This window comes from Mustela nigripes, chromosome 8 (assembly GCF_022355385.1).
Source record: "Mustela nigripes isolate SB6536 chromosome 8, MUSNIG.SB6536, whole genome shotgun sequence".
NCBI classification, from domain to species: domain Eukaryota; kingdom Metazoa; phylum Chordata; class Mammalia; order Carnivora; family Mustelidae; genus Mustela; species Mustela nigripes.
The window spans coordinates 17,997,879-18,025,114 of NC_081564.1; the positions used below are offsets into that span (position 1 = coordinate 17,997,879).

Sequence of the window (27,236 nt, forward strand, 5' to 3'; positions counted from 1 at the left end):
AGATTTTATTTATTTGACGGAGAGATCCCAAGTAGGCAGAGAGGCAGGCAGAAAGAGAGGGGAAGCAGGTTCCCTGCTGAGCAGAGAGCCCGGTGTGGGGTTCGATCCCAGAATACTGAGATCATGACTGGAGTTGAAGGCAGCATCTTAACCCACTGAGCCACCCAGGCGCCCCTGCGGTTTCTTTTTGGGTGTGATGACAGTGTTCTCAAGTTGACCGGTTGATGCACTGTGAATATAGTAAAAGCCCTAGAAAAGTGCATCTTCAACGGGTGAATTGCATAGTATGTGAAACTTATCCCAATAAAACTGTTATAGAAACAACTTTTTTTTTTTTTTTTAAAAGAATGTGGTCCTGGGACACCTGGGGGGCTCAGTCTGTTAAGCATCTCCCCTCAGCTCAAGTTATGATCTCAGGGTTCTGGGATCAAGTCCCTATATTGGGTTCCCTGCTCAGCGGGGAGTCTGCTTCTCTCTCTCTCCAGTAAAAGAAATAAAAAAAAAAAAAATCTTAAAAATAAAAAAATAAAAAGAATGTGGTCCCTGGGGCATCTGGATGCAACCGTCCCCTGTGTGTTAGCTGTGTGACCTCAGGCAGTGGTCTGATCCTCACTTTTTCCTCTACAAAATGGGGAGAGTAACCGCTCCTACTTCGCACAGTTGGGAGGATTCAACGGGTAGTGCTCTGGAGAGCAGGGCAGGGACAGGGTAGCTGCTCAGTGACTAGTCCCCAGAGGTCCCCATGCTTCCCCCACCCCGCCCAACTTCACATCCCCTGCCAAGCACCCCAACAATCACCCAATGTCCTCCCTCCTATTACTGTAACATCTTCCCCCTTGTGATTCCTTCAGGAATCTGGGTAGGTTGCCACCGCTGTTCCCATTTTACAGGTGACAGCTATGGAGTCCAGGAGAGAGTCGGCATCCCTAACACAGCCCTTCCACCCAACACTCCCAGGCAGAAACTTCTTTCCTCTCCCTGCACACCCCGTGCTGTTCCTGTCCCGTCCAATTAAATCCCCTCTTTCTCTTCACAGGCAGTGACTTAGCCCAGCCCAGCTTGGGCTTGGTTAAGGCCAAGGGCTGGGGGGCCTAGACACCAGGGCCCCCTGTGAAATCGCATCTACCCCACATTTGCCAAGAAGCCGCCGAGATAGGATAGGAGCGGCTGGAGACAAAGACCCTGGTTTGTCCACCTCAGTCCCGCATATGGCCCTGACCCAGAGACTGGAGGCCCTGCCTCGCCAGACACCTTCAATGAGGCTCTTCTGGAATTCTCCCTGGGGCAGAAACCTGAGAGCAGGTGGGAAGGAAGCCCCTCCCTTCAGAGGACTGTTGCCATGGGCACAGCCACCCTCCTATGGGTGTGGTTGGGCCACCACTGCCCACTGGCATTTCAAAGATGGCCTTCCTCTGGAGTTGTGGTCATGGAGTGGGGGTGGGGGGCATGTAGACCTTGGTGCCAGCAGGCTCTCAGTAATTCAGGGCTCCCCAACTGGGGTCCCTGGGTAGGCTGCTGGGGGTCTGGGGCGATCCCTGGAGTGATGAGTGAAATCATCACAGTGAACCTGTACTTTCTGCAGAGAGGCCCAAGGTTTTCACAAAGGCCTGGGACCCTACCTCGCTCACACATACATGTGATGAGGGCTCCATTTTCCCAGCCAGGAAGAGGCACAGGTGGGGGAGAGGAGGTAGCCTCTTTTCTGAGTCCAGGAAAAAGACTCATGAAAATCCTTGCAAAGAGCTTTATAAACTGTGAACTGACTTTGTCACCCTCTACTCACAGAGGCTTAGGACTTCCCTTGCTCTTAAAACAAAAAGAGAAGTCACATTGGTTCCATCCCTCACTTTAATCTCCAAACTCCCACTTTAATCTCCAAACTCCAGCCACTCTGGCCTGACTCTGTCCTTAGACCATGCTGCTTTCTCTCCTGCCTCAGGGCCTTTGCACTAGCCGTAGCCAGCCTCATTTCATGGCTTGCTATTTTTCCCCCTTCAGATCTCAGCTCACATGTTACCTCCTTAGAGAGGCCTTCCCTGCCCTACCCCATCTATGTCTCTTCCAGCGGTCCATGGGCCCCATGGAGAGTAGGACCTTATCTCTCTTGTCCCCAAAAGACCTCCTGAGCCAAGCTCAGGGCCTTGTGCATAGTAGGTGCTCAGCAAACAGCAGCTGAATGTCTTGCCTTCCAGATACTCCTCTCTGGGCTAGATCAAGGGCCATCTAAGGGTGACTCATCATCATAGCTCTCCTTTACCAAATACCTTCCAAGTGCCAGGCCCAGTGCTGAGTGCTTTGCCCTTGTCACGCCCTAGATGTCACAAGGAAGGACTAATGGCCCCGCGTCAGGATGTAGTGTTGATTTCGCTGGAATTCTGAATACAAATCAGGGGCTCCTTACAGTGACAAGGGGTGTATACTGTTGAATGACAGAGCCAGGAGTCTCCTGATTTTACATATGAGAAACTGAAGCCCAGGGGGAAGAAGGAACTTGCCCAACATCCCCAGCAGATCAGCTGGGAGTGAGAAAAGCAGCCAAACTGCACTATGTTTTCGGCAGTTTTTCTACTGATCTGTTGACAGGGACCCTGCTGTGTCTTTAGGAACAAGGGGTAAGTGAACATGCTGAGGTTTAACTGCATGAGGGGCCGGGTTGCCCCTTCAGGAGCCCTTGGTTTGTATTCATAAGTTCATTGTGTTCAAATCCTGGGATGCTGTAGCACGGTAATAAATAACTACAGTCCATTTATTGAACGTGTCAGGCACGTTACAACAGAATTTTATGGACTCCGGCTAGGTACAGGGGACCCTGTCCCATTTTACAGATGCAGAAACTGAGGCTCAGAGCAGCGAGCTGGCTCCCGTGGATCACGCAGCCACACAGTTATAGAACCTGGACTTGAACCCCAAAGGTGCTGGGTGGCAGTGGTGATGGTGCTATGGGTAGTAGCAGCAGTAGTTGTCAAAGCGTATCAACAGGACACATCTCTGACACAGACGCTGTCCTGATGTCAGAACCACAAAGCATCGGCTTGAGAGCCTTCCCCAACAGTGTTCAAACGGGGCTCCTCGTGCAATCCTCGGAAGCCACCCCATCACCGGTAGAGGGGCGCGGGGCGGAGGCGGGGAGGTCCGTGCACCGTCTGGCGCGGACTCCCAGCTGTGCCGCGGCGGCGGCTCAAGGCCCACAGCGCCACCTACCGGGCCTCGTGGGAACTGCAGGCGTTCAGTGCGCAGGCGCGGGGCGCCTGGACGCGGGGCCCCAAAGTCCAGCGGGTGTCAAACTCCAGGAGCTCTATCAACGAACCCACCAAACCCAAGGAAGGAAAGAGCCCTCTCTTTTCCCATAACGCTCCGTAAATGATAAGTGGACCAACACCGGACGATTACACCGCCCAGGGCCCAACCTGAGCCGGGAACTATTACATCCCCATTGCACGGATCAGGGGACTGAGGCTCAGAGGTCTGTCGGTGGCGACTCAGCTACAGCACAGCCGGGACTCCAATGCTCAGTCACATTATACACACCCGGGTGCGTAAATAGAGCCTTGCAGTTTTCTGTAATGCTTAGCTAAGACAGCTTTCCATATACTTCAATTGCTTTACAGATTGTAGCATTTAATTTAAACACCTCACACCCCGTGAAGTGGGTATTAGCGTGACCTCTGTGGTCCAGAAAAGGAAACTGAGGCTCTTTTTAAGGGAGAAATGAGTTTCTGCTCCTTGTCTGTAAGAGAGATGTATTATGATGGGTTTGAAATATTTTATGAGGGGCTTGAAAGTTCAATGATGTTTAATGGAATGAACCCAATAGGTGAGTAAATGGGTCAAACTGTGTCAGACTTTTGGGGTCATCCGGGCTTCTGAGCGCTGTCAGGTTAACCAGGGTCCAATGAGCGACTCCCCACGGTGGGAAGGTTGTGGCAGTAGGATGTGCTGGAAGGTGGGCTCAGTCTCTACTGGTAAAGAAGTGACCATGGTCCAGGGGAGATACGGAGTCGGATGTGAAACCACAGTGCCCCCCCAGGCCTGGCCAGGTCACCCTAAGTCCTCTTGCCCTGTTGTCAGGGGTTCTGCTTCCTCATCTGACAAATGGGGCTCCTGATGCCCACAGCTCAGGGGGTTGCGAGATGGTGTCTGTAAAGAATGTGTGTAGGGTCAGGTATATAGCTGGTGCTCAATGTGTGTTCCTTCCTCCCCGCCCCGGGGCAGAAATCAGTCCCACTTTGACAAAAATGAAATGGGAGAACACAGCTGCTCTACTGGCTTTGTCTCTGGGCATCCAAAGTGCTCCTCGGGGCCCAGCAGGTACCGAGAGTAAAGGAGGCTGGCCGGAGAAAGTATGGGCCTTCCACAAGAAGACCCTGCCTTTCTGGTCCCATTGTGCTATGTTAGAGACATAAAGACAGGCTATTTACTTATTTATGTATTTAGATTTTATTTATTTATTTATTTGTCAGAGAGACAGTGCGTACAGGCCAGCAGATGGGGGAAGGGCAGAGGGAGAAGCAGACTCCCCACTGAGCAGGGAGCCCGATGTGGGGCTCCATCCCAGGACCCTGGGATCATGACCTGAGTGGAAGGCAGATGCTTAACTGACTGAGCCACCCAGGCGCCCCTCTTTTATTTTTTTTAAATAATCTTTACCCCAACGTGGGGCTCGAACTCACCACCCCAAGATCAAGAGTCACATTCTCTATGGATGGAGCCAGCCAGGTGCTCCCAGAAAGGCTGTTTTTAAAAGGAAGATGCAGAATTCTTTTTACGTGTTGGCAGAATTTTGTGTTTCCAGGAAACCCAAAGTTGGGAGGGGAAAAAAAGCCTGAAAAGCAGTTACAGCTTAGAAAGGTCAGTAGCATTCCTAGACCAGCAACAGTAGAAAATATAATGAAATCAGAGACAGTGAAAAACTTAGTTCAGGTGTCCATCCCTTGTTCATGCTGGAGGCAGCCTTCCAAACTGGCTACCAGGCTGGCTGGAGCAGGAGACTTCTGAAGGCGTTTCATCATTTTCAGGGTCATGTTCAAATCCCTTCGTAACACAATTGAGTGCGTGCACATTATGTGCTGTGTGTCAGGCCACCAGGTCTTTGCCTATACCTCACCTTGGAGTGTGCCCTGCCCCTCCTCCTCTGCCAGGCTCTTCCTCACCCCCCGCCCCTTCCATGGAGGCTCAAGGAATGAAGTAAAATAAAGATTCTGTCTCCATTTAATGCTAGTATCAGAAGTGTCAGCCTATGAGAGAGTGCCGAGAACCCTGCAGGTCAGGGAGGCAATTGGGATCACTGGAGACTGAGGCAAAGTGGCGAATACGTTTGTCCACTTGTCCCATCTGGCCAAGGGGGCGGCTATCTCTCGGCATTTGCCACGCAGTCCTTTTTTTTTTTTTTTTTTTTTCCCGGAAGAAGCTAGAGATCAAGATCTGTGTGTGAAATGTCCCCTGTTTCTCAGTGTGGTCACCGTTTCTATTTTGGTAAACCATAGAGGCCAGAAGACAGGTCCCTGGCTGGTCCCCAGCTGTAACCTCTGTTCCAGGGCGGGAGAATGGAAAAAAAAGAAAATCAGGAACCAAAACAGCACACTGATGTGATTCCAAAATAGAGATTTATTTATTAAGGATCATTTAGTTTCTCACATAAAAATCACCAAATGTTCCTCATTGGGTTTGGAACACACATCAGTTCCTCTGAGGTTGCTCTGTTTACCCCAACACTTTAAAAAATACAGCTCTTTTTAGTGCCAGAAAGGATAGTTAAGGCAGTGAGGCGTTTTCCTGGGTCTCAGCAGATGGAAGGGTTTGCCCTCTCCCCTTTGAGAGAATACACATGGTCGGTAGTTTCTTAGGTTGGAAAAGCTGTCCCTGAAGAAAACTACTATGCAGAAGAATGCAAATAGTCATCTGTGGTCACTTATTTGTGCCTGATAGCTTTAAAATGCCCCCCCCCCTACTTGCCCATCAAAGGCTTGCTGGTTGGTTTCAGCTATAAAAACACTGTCTGGCCAAAGACAGTAAGAAAAAGCAGGATCGATAATGACAGTGTTGTGAGGTCGGGCCATACAAACCACATGAGAAGACACAACAGTTTGCTTTAAAAAAAAAAAAAAAAAAAAAAAAAATCCCACTGCAGGGGCCCTGTGTAATTTCAAATCAAACTTCTCATGGTCCTTAAAATACCCAAAACATCATTTGGTCAGATCCTAAGGACATGTGCTTCTTTTTCAAGTGAGGTGTATGACACACAGCTCCCCGCAGAGTTATGCTCCGCATGCGGAGGAAGAAAAAGAAAAAGGGGGAAAAAAAACACCCCTTAGGACTTGATTAGAAACATTAATTGATTTTTACCACACTGAAATGGAGGGATGGAAGTCAGTCTGTGCTGTTGTGAAATTCAAAGGGGATTCGGAAGTAGGACTGTTATATATTGCTCCATTAGGATAACCCCCCAAAATGACTTTTTAAAAAATGAAAACCAGGGCTTGCCGTCCCCTGTAGGCCTCTGCTGGCCTCTGGGCAGCTCCAGGGGTGGCCTGCGGGCTTGCTTCACAGTGATTCGGGTTCACCAGGTGCTGTGAGGGGTCCCCTGCCCCGGTCGCATCTACACCTTGTAGTTGAGCTCGGCGTTCATCTTGGTGTACATCTCGTAGATGACGTCAATGGTGGCCGTGTAGTTGACCAGGAAGAGGCGGACCTTCTCCAGGCACTCCTCCTCCGTCACGTTCTGCCCCTTGGAGAGTGCTTTCAGGAAGTCGGACTTGTAGGGAGCCGCATACAGCGCTGCCTTGTGACGGGCAAAAGTGGGGGGAGTAGGCGGCATGGCGTTAGGGGACTGATTGGGCCACCAAGCGGGGCCGCAGGGCCAGGGATGGTGGGGTCCTGGGAGGGGATGTCCCTGAGATCCATGCTCCTTGTGGTGTCAGAAGGGAAAGGAAGAGGGAGATGTGTGTGCCCTTCTACCCCCGTGAGGGACAACAAGACGGACACGAGCTCTGGGGACCGACAGACCTGGGTTCAAAGTCCAGCTTGTGCTGCCGACTAGCTGTGAGCCTTGAGCTAGTTACTTAGCCTCTCTGAGCCTCGGTTTCCTCATCTGTAAAATGGGGATGATGATGGCACCCACCGAATCAGGTTGCTCTTGTAAAGGATCAGGGGGTGGATGGCCAGTGCTCGGCATGATACCAGGCATGAGGCAGGTGCCCAGCACCCCGGAGCCTCTGGCCTCTGGGTTCCCTGCTCTGGAGAAGGTGGACCGGGGGAGCTCACTGCTAATACAGACTGTGGCCTCTCCTGGCCTTCAGGGGGCACCGCTTCAATAACTCTCAGGGTTTCCCTGATTGATGAGAAGTACAGAGAACCAGAAATGCACAGAACTTCAGAACCAGAAAGGAAAGGACATCGCTGGATGAGCAGCTTAGGCTGAGTCGATAGGCTGAGGCAACTGGAAATAGTATGGTCATAACGAATACCACCGGCAAGACACAGAATGACAGTGTAGAGTGTGCACTGAGCACTTTGTATGTGTTAGCTTGTTCGATCATCACTATGACCCCTGGAGATGGGGCCTAGTTTATGCCCATATGCAAGAGGAGGCGGCGAAGGCTCAGGGAGGTAGAATCCCAGATCCCCTCTTACTGTGCAACCTGGAGCAAGACAGTTAACCTCTCTGAGCACTAATTCCTCATCTGTGAAATGGGGGGGAACTGCACCCGTGCCCCCCCACCCCCGTGGTGCGTTCATGAAGAACACAATCTGATGTGGGCTGCACACACCCTCACCACCCAGGTGCCGGCTGTGAGGACTTGGCAAGGAAGCAGCACACGGGGAGGGCCGGGCTTCATCGCGCCCACCCAGGATGGGCCCTGTCGCCAGCCATGCCGGCGTAGCCTGGAGGGGGCCTAGCTCTTCCTGCCTATACCCAGCCTGGCTCCTGGCCCAGCCCGTGGTACCCTGTGGGAAGGAGGCAAGCCTGGCAGACCCCAGTTCGCAGGGGGGTGCAGATGGGCTGCAGGTCAGAGGCTGGGCCAGGAGCGCTGGACAAGATGAATGTGCCCAGAGAGAGGCAGTGTGGCCGGCAACAGTGTGCAGGGTGCCCCACGGGCCTCTTCATCTCCAGAGTGGGCCTTCAGTCTGGCAACCCTGGGAGCCTCATTTCCAGGAACCTGGGCCAGTATCATCCCAACATAAGCCACCAAGACCCCTGCAGGCCAGGGTCTCTTCAACAGATGCCCCAGTGGGTCCAGAAGCCTTTCTTCTCTTCTGGGCCCAAGCACATGGGACAGGGCCCCCTGGTGCACCCACCTCCCCCTGCAGAGACAGGGAGCCCTTTGGGAGCCCGGGGAGCCCACAGCTAAGGGGCTCACCTGGAAGATCTTCTGCACGATCCAGCCATGGTACTTCTTAAGGGCCATCTCGTAGGCCTTGGTGGCGTTGACACGGATGAGGTTGGGGTGATTCTCATCCCTCTCCCCGTCACAGATGCTCTGGAGGAAGACCTGGATGAAGCGGAGGCCTCTGTGGCACAGGAGAGACAGCCCTTCAGGATCCCACATGCCACAGCCCGTTGCCTGGCTCATGCACTCCAGCCTGGGGCAGACCCCAATGTGCCTGGACTCAGGCACCTGCTGTGCGCCACAGGTATGCACACGCACACAGCAGGGGTCAACCCCCAGCTGTTGTCATGAACCTGCCTCACGTAATGTGACCAGCCGGCTCAACGCAGCCTGTCCCCAGCGTCTTGCTGACCACGGTCGCCACTGGGCCGTACAATCTACGAGGCAGGTCTGGGTCCGCCTTGCCTATCTCTATGCCCACCTGGCCTGCCTCAGCTGGCGCGGCAGGCAATGGTCGTCAGCACTTGAGGGCTGAAGATGCAGTACTGGCCCTCTGAGGGCTCACGGACCACGGACTCTGGACACACTGGGCATGCTGAAGAGCCTGGCCCTGTGACCAGGATCCCCACCCTGACCGTGGCCCCAAGCCACTGTCCACACTTACAGAGGCCAATTGGGCCCTTCCTCCAGGGTAAGGATGATGTTTTAAGAGTCAGGAGAAAGTCATGGCCATGGGGTACAGCAGGGTAACTATGTCAAAGATGGGAACAAGCTAGTCCCTTAATGCACAGCATTTCACCTCCTGCTCCCTTAGCTCTATGATCCGCCCCTTTCACAGAGGAGAACACTGAGGCACCTCTGAAAGCCTTGGGCAAAGGCCAGGATGTGAACTCAGCTGTCTCACCCCCGAGCTGGACTCCTTCCTTCGCCGTCCCTCACTGTCCCTCCAGGGTTCCTGCATGAGCTGCTCTGCTCCTTCCCTGTAGGGAGGTAGGGATCGGATTGGAGGGCTCTCAGGGGCAGGAACACTGAGACTAAAGGATCTTTTATCGCCTATGACGTAAATGGAAGTTCTCTGTGCATGAGTTAGAACCCCTATCCATCAGGAATCAGCCTGGGCTGTGGAACTGAGCCCAGGAGACAATCCCAGCCCTGCCCTGGGTCAACCACCTCTCTTGAGCACCTGCCTACCCCCAGCCCGAATGACCAGCTCTCTACCCAGCAGCCAGGATGAAGCACCATCTGACTCTGTTGCTGACCAGCTTCATGGCCCTTGGTGGCTCCCCAGCACCCCGATCATGCTGGGACTCACCCTTGTCCAATCACACCTGGTCCCTCCCTGCTCCTGCCTCACTTTCAGAGCCTGCTCCTGCCTCCCAGAGCAGCAGATACAGCAGGCCTCTCCTGCCCTCCCACCTCTCAAAGTCCTCGTCCTCCTGGGACCCTCCTGCTCAGTGCCGGACAATCTGCCTGGTACCCCTCCTCCAGGAAGCCCTCCCTATTTTCTCTCTGCTCCAGGCTCTGCTATCCTGCTGTCAGGATCCACCCACCAGCCCGATGCCCTGCCCAGGCTGTGATACCCCCAGTGCGGCCCTGCCTCATTCAGTGGGGCATCCCACACACCCAGCACAGAGCAGGTGCTTATCACATGCTCAGCCTGTTGGCATCTCCCTTCACCTGCCCTCCCTGTCATCTGGCTCTGTCCACGTCTGACCTGGACACGAACAACCTAACTGGGCTGAACATCACCATCTGCCTTGCTCCTCTCCAGAAACCCACAGAGCATGCTGATGGAGAGACCACAGCAATCCTCATGTGAGCCCGGGAGTGTCTTGTTGACAGAGCCAAGTGGGAAGCTCAGTTCCTACAACATGCTGTAAGGGTGTCAATCACAGCCCACCTACCCCCTGACACGCACAAGGCTGTGCCCTCCAGGGAGCTGACTGTCCCTGCTGTATTTCACCAGGGAAGTATGTGTTGGGGAGAGGGGACTGGCTCCAGGGGATGTGGGGAGAGACAGGGGAGGAGCATCCTTCCTGACACCTGACATCAGGCCCAAGAGAGGGCGACACCAGGAACATCTGTGGGGCCAAGAGTGCATCCCTGGCTTTGTGGTGTCTGCACAGCTAAGTGAGAATTCTTTAGCTGGCAGAGAGCAGTGGGAGTGCAGCAAGCAAGCTGTGTAATGCGTAATGTGACCAGCCGACTCAACGCAGCCTGTCCCCAGCGTCTTTCTGGGCCTCGGTGGCCTCATGTGTAAGATGGGAACAACCATATCTGGCTTCAGGTATTTGATGGAAAAACAATGTATATAGTGATTATGAGCATTCTCAAGTCTAGGGTAAGATCATCTGGGTTTAAATCCCATATCAAGGTACCCTGCTCCCCAACCCCCCAGCCCAGGGGACAAGTCTATGCAAATTAGATAAGAGTTTCTTCTCAAGACACTGTATTTATGTCAAGTGTTGTCATATGAATCTACCATATACAGGATGTAACCAACCCTAGACAGGACACCTCTGTGTAATGCACAACCTGTACAACGGTGCTTGGTCACTGCATCCCAGCTCTGACCTTGTGACCCAGGCACATGATTTGGCCTCCCTCTTTGAGACGAGGATAATCATCACACCTAACTCCCACCACATGAGATGCGATCAGGCTCAGGGAATATTTAGCACAACGCCCAGAGTATGCACTCACTTGCTATGTCTCTGGTGGGGCTGGAACAAGGAGCATCACCAATGGGCGGGCCTTGACCCCTTGGGCACTTTTCCTCAGCTACTAACTAGCATCACACAAGGGCGCCTATGTGGAAGAAACGGAGGTGACCTTGCAGGGCAAGAATAGGGCCGGACGTCCCTCTTCTGCAGAGCGGGGCCCCCGGGCCGCACAGCCACACACACCCTGCCATCCAAGCCCGTCACCTTTTCAGCCACATGAGCGCCAGTGTGGCTCCCACTTTGGGCCACTCTGCTCCATACATTTCCTTCTCCACCTCCAGGATATTCTGCAGGGTCCGAAACTTGGCTGGGTTGGTGTCATAAACCGCCTTGATTTTCTGAAATGGAGCACATGGGGTTGTCCCCTTGAAGAAGCTGTCCTCACAGATGGCCGGCCCCCACGCTCACCAGGGGAGCACCCCCCCCCCCCCCCCCCCGCCCACCAGCACCAGGCCCGGCAGTGGGGCTGGTAACTGTAGCTGCCATGACTGGTTCCATGTACTGAGCACCTCCCACCAGCTGACGGGTCATGGGCGCACGGCTGTGTTTGGTCTGCACAGCAATCCCGACATAGCTCTGACATTATCCCAGTCTGCAGATGAGGAGACCGAAGCTCAGAGAGGGGACAGTGACAGCTGGAATGGGTGGCCACAGGTTCCAGCGCAGACGAGCTCCAGAGCCCATGTTCTCCAACCACTACTGAGAGCTCCCCAGACACTGAGCATCGGAAGTAGACGGGTGTCCAGGAACAAGGCTCCTGAAGGGGAGCCAGGCAGTTCGGCTCAGAATCCCACCTCTGCCCCCTCCTTGCTGTGTGACCTTAGGTGAGCTTCAGCTTCCTCATCTGTAAAATGGGGATAAGGACAGACCAGCTTCAAAGGGCTGCTGGGACGCGCCCAAGACTGCAGGCCAGGCACTATGTGGGTGCTCATGGGGAGTGGGGGTAGCTAGGGGATGGCAGCGGGAGCTCCCAGGAATAGGGTAGGCTAGGGCCGAGCCGCTGCACCTGTGTGCTTTGGAATTTATTTCTGATTTGGTCAGGGTTGACACAAGAACTGCGTTCCTGCTTAGGTCAACCCTTCAGATCGTGGTCCCACTCAGGCCGTGCTTGGGAGGTATGACTGCAAAGGAGGACCAGGAACCCTGAGCCCTGGGCTGGATGAGCCAAGGGCCAAGCCCCTTTACCCCATCTCCTTCCTATTTCTCAAGCTTGCAGCAGGGACCAGGGCACTGGAGCAGACTCTGGGCTGTGGCTGCCGGGCCAAGTACATACCGTGATGTTGCCGCTTATGTCTGCCTTGATGGGAGTAAACACTGGGGACCCAAGGCAATCTGGGGACAAAACAAGAGAGATTCAGATTCCCAGCCAGGATGAAGATTCAGGAATGGCCACAGAGGCTTGAGAATAGGAAGGAGGGTCACTTGGTGTATTGACAGAAAAACCATGCTATTTGTAGGTGTTGAAAAGGTTCGTGGGCAAGTTAAGATGGAGTGCTGGGCCCCGGTGAGACCGGTTTCTTGCTGCAGGACCTGTCAGAGCCTTTAAAATGCAACTGGAATATCTAGGGGGCAAACCCTTTCGTCCACAGTACCCTTTCTCCCTCGGATGGCACTGTCCAGAGCTTCATCCAGTGATGGAGATGTTCTATATCTGCACTAAAAATAGACCCCATGTGGCTACCGGACACTTGAATGTGGTACGACGGAGAAGCTGGCTTTGCACTTTAATTTGACTTCCGTCCACTGACATATAAATGGCACATGTGACCCATGGCTGCCACACTGGGTGGCACAGCTATAGAGTACCTTGCAGAACTGAGGATCTGATAAGCCTATCTTGGCCAATAAGGCGGGTCACCGCTACCTGACCAGCTGGCCAGGAGGCAGCCTGAGGGATCTTATAAGGCAGGAGAGGGGCCCGATTTATTAAAAATGACCCTCTCATTGACCAGCTTCTAAGAAAGAAATAAGCTGGGGACTCAGAGGCTCCATGGTTCTGAGACCCTGCATTAGAGCCTGACGGGGGAACACACCAGCAGTGGGATCCCAGTCACTTAACAGAGCATAAGGAGGGGCGCCTGGGTGGCTCAGTGGGTTAAGCCTCTGCCTTCAGCTCAGGTCATGATCTCAAGGTCCTGGGATCAGGCTCCGCGTCGGGCTCTCTGCTCAACAGGGAGCCTGCTTCCCTTCCTCTCTCTGCCTGCCTTTCTGCCTAATTGTGATCACTATCTGTCAAATAAATAAATAAAATCTTAAAAAAAAAAAAACAAAAACAAAACAGAGCATAAGGAAGGTGGATTCGACCCCTGCAGCTCTGCACGCACGGGCTGTGTGAGCCTGGGTGTGTCCCTTCAGCTCCGCCAGCCTCAGCTTTCCCATCTAGCTAGTGGGGCAACAGGACTGATCAGACATGCCGCAGGCAAGAGTTGAAACATTTCACTTCCAATACACAAGTTTTCTTTATCGCTGGAATCAGAATGTTCTTAACTGGAGGGTTTTTTGTTTTCCCGTTCTTGGTTCCTTTCTTGGTGTTACCAGTGACACCCTTGGCTTGCAAAAAGGCAGACCTAGAAATTGGTAGGCCTGAAACGCGAGCAGTCGGTGGCCTGCCTGGCCCCCTTCCCTCCTTCGGGACCCCCTGGCAGACTGTCATGAGGACTAGAGATGAGCAGGCTCAACATGGACTTCCCCTTCAGAGCCTAAAGACAGCTGAGCTCCCCAACACGTGCTCGCTGTCCTCAGTGCTGCATCCAGAGACCCTCCACACTTGATACAGAGCGCAGGGGATAAAGACGCTGGAGCAGGCTGAAGTGGGTACCAGACCCATGGGTGGGCGGAGAGGAGGTGGAAACGAGGTGGAAAGGAGAGTGCCAGACTCTACTTGCCTGGCGGGCCTCAGTGTGCATGCCACCTTGACCGCACAAGAGCAGAGGACAGGGGGAGGGACCACCGCAGGCTGAATTCCACCCAAGGTGACCCGCCACACCTGGCCAGTCATCGGGAACAATCTAAGCATAGCTGTTAAAGGAAGTGCACTGGGGAAACAGAAATGAAATACCCCAAAACCCAATTGGAAGAAAGTGGGGTAGTCACACAGCCAGGTGGAGTTCGAATCCTGCAGCGACCATTCCCTAATGAACAAGTCTCACCTGTGTGCCTCAGTTTCCTCTCACGTCAGAAGGAGACAGTAGTAACACTTAATTCATGGGATCATCACAGGAATTAAAAACCATGCATTGGATGCATCTGGCAGAGTGCCCAGTGCATGAACACTCAAGAAATGGATTTGGGGCACGCCTGGGTGGCTCAGTTGGTTAAGCAGCTGCCTTCGGCTCAGGTCATGATCCCAGCATCCTGGGATGGAGTCCCACATCGGGCTCCTTGCTCGGCAGGGAGCCTGCTTCTCCCTCTGCCTCTGCTGCCACTCTGCCTGCCTGTGCGCTCACTCTCTCTCTCTCTGACAAATAAATAAAATCTTAAAAAAAAGAGAGAGAGAGAAATGGATTTGGATCATTTCTGTGACCTCAAGCTCCATGGTCCAGCATATGCCACCTAGATGTCACCCAGCTGTGCTTATAAGTCACCAGGACCCACAGAATCTCTGCTGAACGGGAACTCACTTGGCCTGTGCCTGCATCCCCTCTATGTTCTGACTTCCTGAGGCCCCTCACTGTAGGGCCGGGGGCTGGGGCCTGTGGGGACAAACCTCCCTCCGGGGGGCCGTGCTGGTGCAGCTCCAAGGCGCTGGGTTAGGGGGTCCGGGCAGCTGACTGCCCTCCAGTCTCACAGGCTCACCTGCCCAGGGCAGTCCTACATGAGCTGACCACTTCACCCTGCTCTTTCATCCCGCCTGGCGAACCATGGCCTTCATCCAGCAGAAGCCTCGACAGGTCGTGCCATTGGCTAGCCCTGTGGCACAGGACTAGTAGCTCCCACAAAAGACCAGACGTTCTTGACTCTACGAACACTGCACATGAGCCCAGACGCCCACTGCCACCTGTAGTGCCTGTTCCCCTCTTGGCCATGCGGCCAGGGATCACCAACACTGACCCTCACTTGGGCCAGCCAGGTGCCACGGGTGTGCAGTATGTGGGGACCAGCACAGCCCATCTAAAGGCACGGCTGCTCCTCAGAGATGGTGTCAGGTCCCCACCTTCCAAAAATGCACACTGTCCCAGCATACAGGTGAAGTGATGGATGGCAAGCTGGGACAGTGAAATGTTAATGGCAGAGTGGAGGTGGGGGTATACAAATTTTCTCTGTAAAATTCTTTCACTGTCGCCCTGTGTTTGAAAATGGTCATACAGGGACACCTGGGTGGCCCAGTCGTTAAGCGTCTGCCTTTGGCTCTGGTCATGATCCCGGGGTCCTGGGATCGAGCCTTGCATCAGGCTCCCTGCTTGGTGGGAAGCCTGCTTCTCCTTCTCCCACTCCGTCTGCTTATGTTCCCTCTCTCGCTGTCTCTCTCTCTCTCAATGTCAGATAAATAAATACAATCTTAAAAAATAAAAAAAAAGAAAAGAGAAAATGGTCCTATCCAATGCTGGGGGGAAAGTCAGGGTTATATCTGTTGTGGCTGGTTGGTTGGTTGTTGCTCCTAAAGTCATGTATTTTCCTTTTGCTTTTTTTACAAGTCTGTTTCACTGGGACCGTGCTTGTGGTCCCACATGTGCCTCCATCTACCCTCCGTCTCCCCCTTGGACTTGAGTTCTGACAAGGCAGGGACCAGGCAGCCTAGGTTTTCCTGTGTCCCCGGCACCTGGCGAGTGACTGGACCTGGTTAGGCGCTCAGGTGGCATCTGGGGCCCGAATGAGGTGGGACACCCCTGGCCAGACTCCTCAGGCTGCAGGTTGATGGTAAGGCACACCACCCAAGCAAGAAGAGAGGAACCCTGGGGGCAGGGGGTGCCTTCACCAGAGGCCATCATCAGCCGTGCCTGGGTGGCTGATGGGCGCGTCCCGGTGACCCCGGTCATCCAACATGCATTTCAGAGAGGCAGAGAAAGGGTATCAGCCTCTTGGACTCTGAAAAGGCTCTTGTGCAGTTCAAAGTGGCCCTGGTGGCAGAAGAAAGGCTTTTTGTTCCCCGTTCCCCTGACAGTGTGCTCTGTGGGTCATGAGGCCCCACCGTCAGCAGTTGCCGGGCCTTGACAGCGGTGGTTCTGTGCAGCATGGCCCGCACGCGGGGAAAAAGCTTCTGTTCCACCGGGGGGCAGGAAAGCTGGCCACAAGAACACCTTCTAGGACTGGAAGCAGAGCGGGAGCTGGGAGGGGGAGGTTGGGGGGCAGATACCAGAAGCCACTTCCAACAGCAAGGCATCCCTGTGGCCCCCACATGCGCCCACTGAGGTCAGTTTCAGAGCACCTGGAAGCAAGCCTCCTGGGGTCAGGGAAGCAGCCATGTGGGATTCTAGAGCCTGCCACTCGGGGTTCAGATTTCAAGTCCACAGAGTGACTATGCAACAGTGCCTCATCCATGCTGGGCTTGGGCCCCTCACTGGCCACAGCCCACAGGTGCCAGGCCAACGAGGGTTGCTCACTGCAACAACCCCAAGGCCACAGGGCCCAGAGAAGCCAACAGACCTGCCTAGGGTCACACAGGGGAAGCCAGGCACTCAAACAGGACACAGGCTCATTCCACTACTTCCTCATCTTTCTTTCTAGAATGTTTCCATCCCATGTGAATGCAACCAACGGGAGAGTACTCCGACAGGAAAACCAGAAGATGATTTTAATCATCAAGCACATGGTGGCCTTTCAAACAGTTTAAACTCAGGCTGGCCCCTGCTCTGGAGAGAGCGTGACACTGTCTAGGCTTACCTCTCCTATAATTATGCAGCCTGGCCTGCAAATTGTCTTTCTTGTTTTACCAGTCTGGCAGATACCTCAAAGTTGTTTTTTTATTGTTGTCAGCAAACAGGCTCTTTAAAATGCTATCCAGAAGCCCTCTGCCAGAAGGGGGGGAGGGGCGCCGGGGTGGCTCAGTGGTGCCTTAGGCTCAGGTCATGATCTCAGAGTCCTGGGGTGGAGCCCCGCATAGGGCTCTCTGCTCAGCAGGGAGCCTGTTTCCTCCTCTCTCTCTGCCTACTTGTGATCTCTGTCTGTCAAATTAAAAAAAAAAAAAAAAAAATCTTTAAAAAAAAAAAAAAAGGGAGGGAGGGGGCTTGGAAGGCTACCTGGTTCTTCCTCCCAGCTCCAGGGAGAAAGGAAGTTGTCTACAAAAAAACAAAAACAAAAAACCCAAACAACAACAACAACAAACACACACACACACAAAAAGAAAAATCAGATATAACTCCACCATCTTACTCCATAGGACCGATTCTAATGAGCACAGATTCTCAATACAGATAAGCCTTGGTTATCTGGAATATGTGGCAAATGGCCCCCTCTGTTTGGTGTGGAACATTTTTCTAAACCTGCTACTGAACCCAGAAGGCATGAAGGAAAATACCACAAATCTGATTACAAAATCCAGCGACCTCTTGTGTGGGGCATAAAGAGATATCCCATCACTAATCACAGGCAAACAACAAACTGATGGTTGAGGGTGCTGATCAGTGAAACAAACCATGGACTGATGATTATTGTCCCTAATATGTAAAGAGCTCTCACAAATCAATAAGACACCCAACTCGAGAGAAAAATGGCAAATCACAGAACAATAATAAAATGCCTTATCTCAAGAATAATAAGAAAATGAAATGAAAGCAGTGAAATATTTTCTCACTACCAAGTTTTATGAATGCACTGGCCATTCTGTATAGATTCATCAAAAGGTAACACAAATGTCCCTGCTTTTGTAAAGCACACCATGCACAGTTTTCTGAATGGGGCCATCATTGAAAATATGAATGATGATAAAAGTGTGACCCGGTAACTTCACAGACCCCTTCAACCCTTCACTAAACAGCTCTGCACAGTTCAAAAGAAACTTGCCTTGAGGGGCAATGGTCACTTCCTCCTGCTTTCTCTGCAGTGTTTTCATTTTGCTAGATACTTGGAAAATAAATAGCCAACTGTGTAAGCATCACCCACAAAATGTGGGTACCAAGAGAGCATTTGGTACCTGGTCTCTGCAACAATTCTGGCTGGACAACCTCCTACCTAGGTCTTCACCACAGTTCAGATGAGTGAGATCCGCCAGAGAACAGAAGTCCCTGCAAGCCAGCAGTTAGCATATGCCACCCAGAATCAGGCTCATTTCTGCCTTCTCTGGCCTCAGCGTGATGGGAAAGCAACAGTCCCCGTGCTCTGAGTGAGACCACAGCATGCTCCATGCAAGTTGCCCCAGGACACCTGCCCAGACCTGGCCCACCCTCTCAGTGCATCTTGGGAATACAAAGCCTTCCATTTCTTAGACACATGCCTTCACTTTCGGCCTGTGTAACTCAGGACTCAAAACACCTAGCCCAACCCATAAATACTTACTCCAGAAAGGAAGAACAGGATACCTGTGTAGTTGATACTAGGAGCCTGGTTTGGGAAGGTTCTATTTCTTTAAAAAATTTTTTTAAAATTTTATTTATTTATTTGACAGACAGAGATCACAGGCAGGCAGAGAGGCAGCCAGAGAGAGGAAGGGAAGCAGGCTCCCTGCTGAGCAGAGAGCCCTATGCGGGGCTTGATCCCAGGACCCTGGGATCATGACCTAAGCGGAAGGCAGAGAGGCTTTAATCCACTGAGCCACCCAGGGGCCCCGGGAAGGTTCTATTTCATATTCAATTTTTTCCCCCCTGCAATAGGTGGATAATAAGGTTTTGTTGTTAAAGACGTGGGGCGGATTAACTTTACAGGTCCTGGGTTACAGGATCATAATGAGAGGCACTCAAATTACAGCTGAGGGAGGTGAATCATTTATTAATCCACAGGTATGTGGGGTGTGTGTGTGTGTGTGTTTATGTTGTGTATGCGTATGTGTGTGTATGATGGCTCAGTTTGCAACAAGGCCTGTTCTGAATAATAAGAACACTAAGAATGCCCACCTTCCTAAAACTAAAACTTATTGAGATAAGGCATTTTATTATTGTTGTTCTATGAGTTGCCATTTTAAAAAATCCTGGCTAAGGAGGAAAGAATGTTTACAAACGATCTAAAACATTAGTTTTTAAAAATCACCCCTATGACATGCCAACTCTCTTTGTCCACAGATGCCTGCTTCATTGGGCAAAAACCAGCCTTGACAAGGGAATGCGGTTGGGAAATGGGTTTATCTTCACTTGCTGTGTGGCCTGGGAGAAATCAGTTAACCTCTCTGAGACTCCATCTCCTCATTTGTATAACAAGGCCCAAAATGGACTCTGCCTAGTCAGGCTGACCTGAGGCTTAAATCACATTGTGGTCTTTGGCACCTAGGAAGCACTCCAGAAACAAAGAAGTATTCTTTATGTTTATTATTATTACTACTATATAAATGACACCATCATTTCCATCTTTTGCAACTGGCACAGGAAATCCAGAAAAGAATGACCCTGATGACTGAGAAATCAAAAGACAAAGAGAGGAAGAGAGGGAGGGAGGAATGGGGTCTCCATGAATGGGTATGGCTACAATTAGCAGGAAACCTCCAGTCGTAAAATCATGACTTCAAATGTATTCCAGAAGGCTGGAGTGGAGTAAGGAACTGGGGGTGGGGAACAGCAAAGCAGAAAATGAATCATTTCCGAGCACAGGGAAGTGTGAACTAGCTGGTTTTTACAGGACCCTGGAGAGGGCTGATCAGCTCTAATGACTTAAAAGCTCAGCTACAGTTAACACTCTAACAATAAAAGAAAAGAAAAGATAAAAGGAAGAAAAAAGGCCCCTGATACAAGTAACACTGTAAGAAGGTAACAAAAGGAGTTAACACCCACCAGTGCTATTTTTTAAATGGAAACAATGAAACCTAAGACCAGAACCTCTGCATTGCCAACCCAGGGCTCAGGGAAGTAAGTACTGTCATGCTAGGTGGGGACCTCCTACCCCCTTGCCCAAAACACACAAGCCATGAGGAAGGGCCAAAAAAAAAGAGCCTTGACTCTGCCAACTTAAGACTGCCTCCCTGTCCCCATTGTAGAGTCTGCCCACATCTAAACCCTGTAGATCTACTTTCTAGCTGCTCCACCTGGTCAAATCCCTTTACCACTCTGAACCTCAGTGTCTTCTGTGAAATGGTACCAACTCTTCTTCATTCCTGGAGTCATCATAAGTGGCTAGTTGAAAGCTTGGCCCATGGGAGCCACTCAAAATGGGGGTTAAGCTAGCTATGATGGCAGGGGGCAGGGCACGGGGATATGCATTATATTTTATAAAACCCTGTCATTCATTCTTTTCCTTTTGCTTTGACACCCACTAGGTGGCTCCCCTTGGCCGGATGCACTGCCTGGCCCCAGGAGGGCCCAACTTTTCTGACCCTAAGGGATTCGCAATGGGGCCCTGTTCCTTCAAGCAGCCCCATGCTGGAGGTGAGGAGGGCCTCTTAATCTAGCAAGAGACAGAACGAACAGTTGGTCTTTTTTCTCCTGTTTCGCCATTTTATTCCCTTCAGGAGGAGAGGACAGACTTTGACCCTTGACCCAAGGGCCAGACTCCTCAGAACATGGAGCAGAGGAGAACATGATCACAATCCCTGGAGAACAGAACAGATGGGCATCCTGGGTTTGTGCTTCATGCTGACCTTCGGAGGTTATAAATGAGCGTTTGGGAGCAGTCTCAGATGGCAGCCTATCACCAGACACAGAGATGGCTTCTTTGGGAAAGATCTTCATTTCCCAAGGGCCGTGTGGCAAGAGAGAGAGTGTCTGAAGGCCTGGGACCACCTGTCCTACTTGTGCAAAGGTGGAGCCATTCAGGGCATCGAGTACAAAATTATTGGAGAAGATCACCTCCATCAGTCCTCCTGGGAGGACCGGTGTCCCTGCTTTACAGTCGGGGCTGTAGGCCTAGGGAAGGGGTGAGCTTCTGTGCAGACCCAACCTTGGCACCAGGGAAACAGGGCGGGAGCTCAGGCTGGCTCAGCCTGGCACCAATGCCCCTATTTCTTTCCATTTGTCTACCTGTGATGTTCAGAGGCCTTCTGCACACCACAGACCCCAGATGTCTTGGTCTACCCAAAGTGACTCCTCCCTGCTGGGCCTCAAAAGCAGCCAACCCACAGCCATTCCGGAGACAAGAGGCTGAGAAAACAGGGCCAGCGGAAGCCCTCCCGCCAGGTGTTCCCCCGATCTTACTGGGACTGGAGGAGATCGGAAGTGGGACGTATTAGGACAACAAGCAAGCACATAGTAGGTGCTCCTTGAGCCCAGTGGGCCCTCACTACTTGCAAATGCACTGCCAACTAATAACGAGAGTCTGCGGGTGGTTTCAAGATTGCAAAAACCCACTGCAGAAAGGGTATTTCTGGCTTCTTTCTCTCACAGGACATAGTTTCTTCCTTCTAGAAGTGTCCCTCCCAGGCATACGGTCTATGTCCCATCCCTAGAGAATCCAGCCCTCAACAGACACTTAACCAAAACGAGAACTAACCTGCTGTAGTAAGAGGGTTAACTCTTCTCTTTCTGAGGATATTCTATATAAAACCAAAAATAAACATCTATCCACAAAAACTTAAAAAGCAAAACAAAATACTGCAGAGATCTGACAGGTGGTCGCTGCAATGGGGAGAATAACCTTCCCTAAAGAAGGAGAACCTCTTACTCATAGACCAAGGGGTGCTAACAGGGCGGATTCCCAGGCAGGTTAATGCCTCATCCCAATTACAGGAAAATCTGACCTGCTTGGGACCTCCCCACTGGAGGACTTCCATATCCTAGTCATTCACACTTGCATTCAAATGAGCAAGGGTCATGGGTCTCCCTGGGCAGGCCAACAATGAGGCACACACCCCAGACAAAACCTGTATATCTGGTCTACAGTTCCCTGCATCTTGGACAAGTCACTGTGGGCCAGGCCAAGCCCTGTGCTTTTCCAGTCCAGGCTGGCTCCATGGTAGGCAGGAAGGGATGGTTCTCCTCTCTCAGACAGGAAGCCAGGAGAGCAGGAAGGCATGCACAAGCCAAAACTGTGTAAGGAGTCCGGAGGCCAGAGTTCTGAGTTACAGTTGGACTCTACTCGTTAACTGCCAGCTGTGTGACCCTGGGCAAGTCACTTTACATCCTGGGCCTCGATTTCTCCGGCTGAATAACAAGATTATTCTGTGCTTCTGGGCTGCCAGTGACCCCCCCCCCCAAAATTCAGCAAGCACCGAACCAAAGGGATGGGAAATCACTTTTTCTGGGGTTTTCTCTAGAACTACTTGACGAGTACCAGATACGTGTAAGGCCTGATTCTCTAGACATTCATTTAATTAAATAAGAGATCTGAATGAAGAAAAATCACTCCCAGAATTTGGATTTCAGGACCTGGGAGAGGGAAATCATCCTGTTTGGTTCTTGCACCATCTCCCTAAACGGCGAAAGTGGATAGGTGTGACGTCACACACCACATCTGACCTGGAACAGCGTGTGAAGAAAAATGCCAAGGTTGTGTCTAGACTAAAAGGGAGAGAACAGGGTCACAATTGATTAATAATGCCTGCAATAGGTATGGTTTAGGAGTTATGTATTTTAACTTAGAAAGGGAGAGAAAAGCAAAACTGCTTCTAGAAAGAACCTGGGGTTGCGGGGGGGAATGGGAGAGGAACCAAAAGCATTCACTCAGCTTGCCCTCACATCTAGCTTGCCCAGGGTTAGGCACTGAAATGGCTCGAAGTCACAGAATGTGATAGGTTCTGCGGTAGTCTAAGGGAGTTAGGAAAGACTTTCTGGATGAGGCAACCTTTCCGTGGAGACAGGAGGAACCCAGCCAGGCAAAAGCGAAGGTGGTAGGCTGGAGAAGAGTGGCGTGCCAGGCAGAGGCAAGTGATGGTGTGGTACCGTTTGTGGGGCTGTAAGCTATTCAGAGAGGCTACAGCAAAGATCTGAAGGTGGGGTAATAGGGAGCCACTGAGGCTTCTGGGCAGGGAGTGACAAGATGAAATGACATCTAAGTCTCTCCCTCCACCCTCTAGCTGTTAATGCTAGAGGGCATTGCTGCATGATTGACCTAAAAGATGAGAGAGCAGGTCTCCCAAGTCAGTTGCAAGCTGATCACTCAGAGGCGAGATCCAATTACTGGGTCACAGTGGAAGAAGATGGACAAAGGGCTGGACTCTAAGTGGGCATCGTAAAAGCTGGAGAGAAGCAGGAAGGGCTAACCCACAAGGGGGATGCTCTAAGCCACATCTGACCTGCAGCCCCAAGAATAAGCATCCACCCAGGCCAGCCTATTCTGCCACAAACCACACCGGACAGAAGTGAAAGTGATGTTGTTGCTCTAATAGGTTAAAAGCCTTCACATGCATCGACCTTGCAATTTCACTTCTAAAAATTAGAACTAACAACAGAAGTACACAATGAAACATACACTGGGATGTTCACTGCAGCATTGTTTACCGGAGCAGAGAAGGGGAAGCGATATGAATGTCCCATGGGGTGAGAGGGGTGGCACGGGTTACATAAATGACAGCCACATTCAAACAAAGGAGTTCTAAGCAGCCCTGAAAAACGAAGACTGCCTGGAAAGATGGCTAAGTTGTAGAGCAGGGTGGAAAAGGCAGCTTATACCTTTTCCCCTTAAAGGTGGGTAAAAATGAGTCCAGAAGGAAAATACCCTGAAAGCCCGGGAGAGATGCTCTCAAAACAAAGACACACAAACCAAAAAACCATTCCTCCAAAGGTTCTGAGAGGATTACTGAATGCATCTACATAGAGGACTGGCACACAGTAAGTGCTCAGTAAACGATCGACTCTTGATCTCAGCTCAGGTCTTGATCTCAGGGTTGTGAGTTCAAGCCCCACGTTGAGCTCCATGCTGGGTGTGGAGCCTACTTAAATAAAAATAAATTAAAAAATAAAAACACAGCTTCCAGCCCCTTGCCCCGTGTATATCAAGAACAGTGGTTCTCAGCCATATTTTTTCTCCTTGCAGACATTTCTGGATGCTGCAACTTGGGGAGAGGGGATGCTACTGGCGTCTAGCCAGGGACATCATTCGAACATTCTCCAAGGCGCAGAGCGGCCCCCAACTCAAAAAGTGTTCTGGCCTCAACTGTTTTGGAGGGAACTGTCACTGCAACCTCCCGCGGACTTCTTGCAATCCTTGAGCCAGACCCACTCCATTCAAGAGACGCACACAAACCACCCAGATCATCCAGGTGACCAGCCGCTCCCGAAAGCTCACAGAGTCCCTGTGTTACAGCCAACAGTGGATCTCAACTGACCCCTGAGTCCCAGAGAAAAGCCCCTGGTGGGAGCGTCCTCAGAAACCTTAAATCCTCCAGAGGAACTCTTCTCCCCAGATGAGCATAATGGTTCCAAATGGACCATTGCATTTTTTTTTTCTTTCTTTTTAGAGTGCTGAGAACGATTCTGTGTGGGCCAACCCACTGGAGTTTCTGTATCAATGGGGCTTCTGTCAACAGATGTGATTGCCCACAGCACACAGCTCACGGCCAACACAAGGGTCCTTTGAGATCAGGGAAAGGGAGGAGGGGATGCTCTTCAGCCTCAGGCATCAGAGCACGGCTGGCTCCAGAGGCCACCATCTCCTTTCCTCTAAAACCAGCCAGATAATCACATCCAATGAAGAGCCACCCCACCCTCTCCCCTCAATTCCAGGGGCTACAGAACCACAGGACATGTACCAGTGCTGACAATAAGGAATGAAAAGATCACAAGGCTTAACTCTGGGTTTCTCTCGACAAGGCTAACATTTGGGGCTAGATCCATTCTTTGTGGCCATGGCTGACCCATGCACAGAAGGGTATTTTGCAGCCTTCCTACCTGCCAGTGGCCACCTCTCTGCACGGCCCTACCCAAGCTGTGACAAACAAAAATGCCCCTAGACATTGCTGGATGCCCCTGAGAGGGCCAAACTGCCCTCAGTGGAGAACCACTAGCTTCAACAGATTCTGAATCCTTGTCCAGGCCATGCCAGCTCCATTCAGCAAATGTTCACGGAACAAGAGGCAGGGTGGCGGGAGGGCACAAATAAAAGATTCCTTGAGCCCCTGCCTGGAGGGTCTGTGTTATCTCAAGAACTGAAACACCAATAATAAGCACATTTCCTTCAGTCTGTGAGTACTGACTAAGCACCCACTATGTGCCAGGCACTGTTCTGGGTCCTAAGGACACAATGGCAGACATAAAGGACCAACACCCTGCTGTCGGGTTGCTTACCCCGGTCTGAGGATCATACAAACCCAGCAAATGCACTCCCTCCAACACTGATTAACTACTATGGAACCAAAACCCGATCCAGGAAATCATATGACAAGGCCCCCCACTCCATCCCACCCCTACCTAGGATCTATCTGGCACTTAAAGCCTCAGTGCTCTACACACATTTACTCCTTGCAGCTAGCCTTAGAAATCGGCATCCCCATTTCACGGATGTGGGGGTATCACCCATGAGGGGGGATGTGAGTGACTGCCCAGGTGCCAGATCTCTTCAGTTCCAAGTCAGTGTTAAGGTTCTGTCTCTTTGTGGGTTGCCGCCAACCTCTGTCCTGGGGACTGGGATCTTCCTGCAAGGCCACTGAGTGCACCAGCAAGGCAGGGTGCTGGGCAAGCCCACAAGGAAGAGAAGAAAGCAGAGGTTCAAGTTGCACCCTTTAGGCAGGACCCGAAAGGCAAAGGGCAGGAGCAGATGGTATTGTCTTCTATTTCCCATTTTTCATCCAGGGCCTGGGCTGGGCTCAGGGAAGAGAGGGATGAGGCTCTGAAGCTGGGTTAGGGATTGCCTTCCTCACGCTCCCACAGCCTTCCTGGTCCTGATATACAAGGGAGGGGTCTTCTTTTAGAGTCCATGCCAAGCATCCTGTGTCTGATGTCACCCCAACAAAGCAGCTTCCCCTGTCCCAACCCCCATTCTAAATGGAGGAAAAAGCTTAGGTGGTTCCCCCTACAAAGGGTTTTGCCAGAGTTTCGAAACTCCAACTTCAAAACCCTCCTCCTCCTCCTCCTTCCTGGCTTCCTTGCATCTCTTTTGGAGTGTGGGTGGGGTGGGTGTCTTTGATCTGGAATGGGGGAATTCTGAGGAAAGAGGGGTTCAAAAGGTCCTGTGGGGGAGAGGCTAGGAGAATCAGGCAAAGAGAGGGCTTATGAAATGGGAGGATTATTTTAAGGGGGGAGTGTTGAAAGTCATTCTGAAAAGGAAGAAGGAAACGATGGGGTAAGGGATATGGGATTTGAGGGGAAAGGGGGGGGGATGCTTTCAAGGAGATGGAAGACTGGAAAATTGAGGGGTGTCTGGGGGAGAGGGACGATTGGGGGACCCCAAGAAAGTGGAGAACTGGGGGCATCTGAAGGATATGGAGGAATGTGAGGCGCCTGGAGATGAAGGAATGGAGACGGAGCATCTGGGGGTTTCTGGGAAGAAAGGGAGGATGTGCCATGTTGAAGGGAGGAGGATCTGGGAGTGGTCCTGGGATAGGGAGAACTGCGGGTGCCTGGAAGGAAAGGGGGTCTTGGGTACCTGGGGAAACAGGATTCGGAGTGTCTAGGAGAGGGATGGCTGGAAGATGCTCGGGAGATGGGGGTTCGGGGACGTCGGGCATCTGGGAGCGCTCTGGGGCAGAGCTGCGGGCCGGCTCCCCCCCTCCACACCGGCTCACCGAAGAAGGGCGGCAGGTGGGACACCGCCTCCAGGAAGGGCCCCGTCTCGATCTGCTTGTCCGCCGGCAGCGGCTTCAGCAGGTGCTCCGCCAGCAGCGCCATTTCGGGGTCGAGGCCGGCGGTGATGCCCCAGCCGGCGCCGCGGGCGTCCACGCCGCGCCCCGGGCCGCCGCCGTCAGCGCTGGGGCCGTCACTGCCGCCCGCCGCAGACTCCGGGGACTCCAGCGTCGCCACTTCCGCTCGCGCCGCGCCCAGCGTAGCCGAGCGCTCAGCGCCGCCAGCAGGCCGAGCGCCTAAGCGTCCCGCTGCGCCGCCCCGCCCCTGCCCGCCCGGACCAATCCGCGCCCGCCTTGGCAGGCCTCCGCGCCGCCATTGGTCTGGGGGCGGGGCCGGCCTGTCGGGCGCGGAAGCGAGCTGACTCGCCTGTCCAGGACGTCCCCGGTGAGCCGCTCCCAGGTGAACCTTCCCCAGGTGTTTGCTGCAGCCTCCCGGTGTATTGCCCCTCCGCCCCCAAC

The 27,236-nt window shown here is 52.3% G+C and overlaps 1 protein-coding gene across 1 annotated transcript; it reads right to left on the reverse strand.

Annotated features, from left to right (window-relative positions):
* Positions 1-5,586: 5,586 nt before the first annotated feature.
* On the reverse strand, positions 5,587-26,930 carry GLTP (glycolipid transfer protein). The gene is made up of 5 exons (XM_059408657.1): positions 26,721-26,930; positions 12,324-12,382; positions 11,255-11,388; positions 8,358-8,508; positions 5,587-6,778 (listed from the first exon to the last, which is right to left on the reverse strand). Exons 1-5 carry the CDS (start codon positions 26,821-26,823, stop codon positions 6,596-6,598), a joined length of 630 nt encoding a protein of 209 aa, XP_059264640.1. The 5' UTR covers positions 26,824-26,930; the 3' UTR covers positions 5,587-6,595.
* Between the last annotated feature and the right edge of the window lie 306 nt (positions 26,931-27,236).